At 46.5% G+C, this 5,027-nt stretch overlaps 1 protein-coding gene and 1 pseudogene across 1 annotated transcript; both read left to right on the top strand.

Moving 5' to 3' along the window:
• Positions 1-5: 5 nt before the first annotated feature.
• Positions 6-343, top strand: LOC108729532 (uncharacterized; annotated as a pseudogene).
• Positions 344-2,467: 2,124 nt separating this feature from the next.
• On the top strand, positions 2,468-3,949 carry LOC108729531 (uncharacterized). The gene is made up of 3 exons (XM_018458696.1): positions 2,468-2,620; positions 2,736-3,003; positions 3,153-3,949. The coding sequence occupies exons 1-3, from the start codon at positions 2,468-2,470 to the stop codon at positions 3,947-3,949; spliced, it is 1,218 nt and encodes a 405-aa protein (XP_018314198.1).
• Positions 3,950-5,027: the final 1,078 nt, after the last annotated feature.

Below are 5,027 nucleotides of genomic sequence, written 5' to 3'. Positions count from 1 at the left end.
AAAAAATGTTCTCCATCAAAGAAAGCAGCGCATCGTACGACGCGAAGAAGGAATGTAACGCGTAAGTTTCAACATTCTATACACAAAAAACGTTTTTCAACATTATTTACAACGCAATTGCATTACACAGCATGAAGCGTCGCGCGAGGCGCTTACTGAGCAGACGTTACGACTTGACGGCTACGGGCTACAAGTATTTGGAAATTGGCATCAACGTTGGCCCACCGACTTACGTGGAAATCGCTCTGGGAGATCATCGCGGACACGAACTGTCGCTGTCTCTCGAAACGTGGGAAGGCTTCTACGAGCAGCGATGGAATATCTACAAAATGCTTCGAACTGAATACAAGGACAATTTTATAAGCATTGGACCGCTAACGATCAGTGTTTGCACGCTGAGCGACGTTACGCTCGTACGCCTCGATTCTTCATCCGTACGCATAAACGACGCTACATCGTATGTTCGAGTTTGATGGGTGCATCGATGTAACGTTTGAACGATTAGCCAGACTCGATACGGTCGATATCAAGTATACGCGATTCTTCGATATCTCGTCCGAGAGCGCTATACGCGATAGTGACGTCTTCAATGGGCATCAACTCGTCGATTGCGAGCTATTAGCTTTAGTTTTTAATACGTATGAAAAAAAATGATGTAATAAGATGAGAATAAAAATAAATTCGTTCGCATTACTATGTACTTTCTTTACTTCCCATCCGTCATATCCTATGGCTCGACGCGTTATCGCCGTTTAGATAAACAGCCTCAATCTGCGCTTCTCTTAACGTGTCGCGAATCACATACACCCTTAGAAACCTTCCCAGCGATATAGAACTATAAGTAAAACAATATTTATTTAAAATCGTTTGATCCGTAGCAACAAAAATTTACAACATCAACGCGTGACACTAAAACTGCAAACCAAAAAGAGAAAATTCTGTCTAGGCAATATTGGTTAGTTAATAGATACAGTCTGGACGCGGATACACGACAATAAGCACGTTTCAAACTCATAAAAATCGATCTAAGTATCAAGGGACGTTTTCTCTAGTCGACAACAGGAAGTTAGTAAAAACACTTTGGGTTTGAAACGTTTTTATGAATTCAAAAAATGTGCTTATTGTCATGTGTCATCTGTAAAAAAAATATGCTTGGTAACTTCGCTGCAGCGAAGGATGCTTCTCAGCGTCAGTCTGTTAACTAGATTTCGCTCAGCACAGCGAAGTGTGACGGAGTTTCAAAGTATTTCAAAATTGTGTGTGTGTGTGTGTGTGTGTGTGTGTGTGTGTGTGTGTGTGTAAAATGAGCAACGTTCGGGAGTTATTACATATAAGTTACGAGTATTCGGTGGACGGAGTAAGTATTTTTGCGTTTTTTAGATTTTTTCTTGATATAACTCCCGCAAATACGTTGCGCTGGGATTTACTAGTAGACAGTACAAAGTTTTTACTGATATAGTTCGTTAACTATAAACATAGCAAATAATACTTAATAAATTAAGTTTTTGATAGGTGCGGCGTATATACCGGAGTTACCCTATATATTTTCATTTTTTTTATATTATGAGTATATTATTTGTATTTTAACATTTTTTTTGTTTTTTTTCAAGTATCTCATGGTGGATAATGACTGTAAGGAGTGGTTGACCCTGCGGAGGGAGTTAGGATCATCCCGTTGGTATGTGTTCAATATTTATATTAAAAATAAAGTATATCAATATGCTATTTTTTTATAGTAATATTCACAATTCTTTTTGCAGCCTATATCGTGGGGTGATATTAGAATCAGACGATTCATAAATTGCTCACACCGACGGTTGGTGAGACTCCAACGGCGATTGGCCAGGGAGGATCATATTTGGAGCGACATGTGGAGGGACGAGAACCTGCATTTGCAGGAACTCTTTGGTCTCCGACCCTACATCGGATCTATTTGTGTAAGTATTATAATTTTTATATTATATATGTAAAACTTCTTTTATATGCATATTAATGTAATGCTTTTTCGTTTTTGATATTTTTTTATTTTTTATATATACATAACTTTTTTATTTTTTTATATACTTTTAATATTAAAAATTTTTTCAATATAAATAAATGTATTAACTAAATAATCTTATAACTGGATAAAATTATTTATTCCATCTTTCCTTCCTTCGTATCCATGGGTCTACGCACAAAAGATGACCGTAATTAAACGATTTTGCAAGTTGGAAAAAAGGGTCCTAGGTAAACAGCAGTACCGGCGACCCTAGGACCTTCCCAGCGCCCCGTTACCGCTCGCCCAGTGACGTCATACCCCCACCTCCGAAGAATCTCCGCACTCCGTTTCCCCTCACCACCGAGTATCCCCCGCGCCCCGCATTCCCCTCTAGCCCCATGGGTTATAACCCGTCTAGTATATCTACTGATCTTATAGTGGGAAGGGGGACTAGGAGGAGCCTCGATCTAAAGACTAGATCAAACAATGGACTGGACGGTGATCGAGGTTACCCAAATTAACCTGCATCACAGCAAAGGGGCCTCGGCGGTTCTAGCCAGACGCCAGTCTGTGAGGCGCACAGCCATTTCCCTGATACAGGAACCATGGGTCGCCCGTGGGCGTGTCAGGGGGGTCGCAGTATGTGGGAAGCTCTTCAAAGCTCTCACCGAACAGGGACCAAGGGCCGCCCTTGAAGGGCGTGCATAGCAGTCAGGAGGCTGGATGCACGTCTCTTGCCCGAGGTATATTCTAGGGACCTGACGGTGGTGGAGGTGATGACAGCTGGCAGTGCTGGAGGCACCAGGAGGCTGGTCATCTGCCCGGCCCACTTCCCGCATGGAGAGGAGACACCGCTGAGCTAGTCAAGTTGGTGGATCTCTGCCAGAAGGAAGGACTGCCACTGGTGGTGAGGTGCGATGCTAATGTGCACCACACCATATGGGGAAGTACCGATACAAACGAAAGGGGAAGGAAGTTGCTGGAGTATTTGATAACGACTGACCTGGAAGTTCTGAATAAAGGTAACGAACCCACCTCTGTGCGGCGGGGAGGAGTGAGGTATTAGACCTCACTCTCTGCTCACGTGGGTCTGTGCGGAAGGTGAGGGAATGGAAGGTGTCGGATGAGCCATTGCTTTCCGACCACAGGTTAATATCTTTCAGACTTTCAGATCTCAAAGTGGAAGACAAGAAGATAAGGAACCCAAAGAGGACAGACTGGGACTCCTATCAGAGGGACCTGGAAAGGAACCTCAAGGATTTCGCCAGAAAGCACGGGACGGCGGGGGAGCTGGAGCTCTGCGTGGATCATCTACAAAGGGTTCTGGTTGGCTCCTATGAGGCGAACTGTCCGGACAGTCATCAACAACAGGGGAACCCCCTGGTGGAATCCACGGTTGCAGAGCCTCAGGGTCAAGGCTCGAAAACCTTGGAACAAGGCGAGGAATATGGGCCGGCCTTCCGACTGGGATCTTTACAGACTCAAAAGGAGTATAGAGACTCTGTGGTAGAAGCAAAGAAGAAGAGCTGGCGGGATTTCTGCGAGTTCGTGGAGGGAATATCGACCACTGCCAGGCTTTGTAAATTTCTGTCCAGGAACCCAGACGTTGCGTTGGAGGCAGTTCGAATGTCAGACGGTACCATGGTATCCGAAGAAAGATGCCTGGAGCATCTTCTGGAGGCCAGCTTTCCTGGTTTTCGGAGGGTAGATAGGTGCGAGGAAGTTGGCGCGGGCTTCTTCAGGGCATGTGCCAACGATTGGAAGTTAGCGGCAGAAATAGTGAGGCCAACTAGAGTTAGATGGGTGATTGGCTCCTTTCAACCATTCAAGTCGGCGGGGCCCGATCTTATTTTCCCGGCTCTCCTTCAGAGAGATAATCAAACCCCTCAAGAGGATGTTGAGGGGCTTTCTAGCTCTCGGTTACATCCCCCGAGCGTGGAGAAGGACGAGATTCGTCTTTATTCCTAAAGCGGGGCGGGCGAGCCATGCCACTGCTAAGGACTTTAGACCGATCAGCTTGACCAAGTTCCTTCTTAAAACGTTGGAAAAACTGGTTGATGTATTGTCACGCCTTTCCCCGGCGCACGGGAGTGCACTCCGGGAAACGGCAGATCAATCGGATCGGAGGGAAGGTGACGGCCCTCGTACGGGAGTGTGCCTCACGCGGTCGAGCGAGAATCGAGAGCCGCGACAAAGTTGGGCGCCAGACCTGCTTCAAGGCAACGTCGATTTCGCGAACGGAAGCGCGAACCACGCGGAAACCGCGAAACTCCGTGAGCACGAAATATCACCAAAAACCGAGAGCAGTCTCTCGCTCGCGTAAGGGCTGGCTAGCTCTACCTAACGGCAGAGGGGGGGGGGTACGGGTAAGGGCCGGTTTGCAGTAGGATGAACGGGATCTTCGGAGGCAGGGCGTTAACACCATCGTTTCCACTAAGTAAATAATAAGCGTGTTTACTATGCCGAGGCGAAAGACAGTACAAGAAAAGAAAATATTGAAATAGAGGAAGAAAAATTATTAATAGACAGAGAACATTAAGTATAACGCAGCGGAACGATAGTTGCGCTATTGAATCGATCAAGACATGCGATCGGGTAGACGCGAGAACTGCAGAGAGAACGATAGCAAGCCGCTAACTTAGCAAGCAAATTAACCAGGCAGATTCGGTGTCGGGATCTCGCAAATCGTCATGCATGCTCATTCACGCCGCTGAGCCGAATATTCCGTTGCGAGGCTCGGCGGAAAAGTTTTAAAAGTAAGCCCTCTTCTCGGACGGCACACGCACACGCCGGGAAGGATGCAGGGTACCGTAATCGGTGAATCCCACGCGGACGCGAAGACGATACTATCCGATAAAAGACTCTCACACGCCAACTCGCTAGTTTACAACTTTGAGAACAGACACAGAGTAACGGTAACCGCTCTAACATATGCTCGCTTATCCACGCACACACGCACACACCCACCGGTAATAGGCACGCGGAAAGTACCCGCGATCGCCGAGCTCGCGCTCGCGATATCCAACGCGATAGCTCTTCCGCCTCG

The sequence above is a fragment of the Mycetomoellerius zeteki genome, unplaced genomic scaffold (assembly GCF_001594055.1).
Source record: "Mycetomoellerius zeteki isolate Tzet28-1 unplaced genomic scaffold, Tzet1.0 scaffold75, whole genome shotgun sequence".
Taxonomy (NCBI): domain Eukaryota; kingdom Metazoa; phylum Arthropoda; class Insecta; order Hymenoptera; family Formicidae; genus Mycetomoellerius; species Mycetomoellerius zeteki.
The sequence above is the reverse complement of the archived record's forward strand: the minus strand, read 5'-3'. Positions and strand labels throughout refer to the sequence as shown.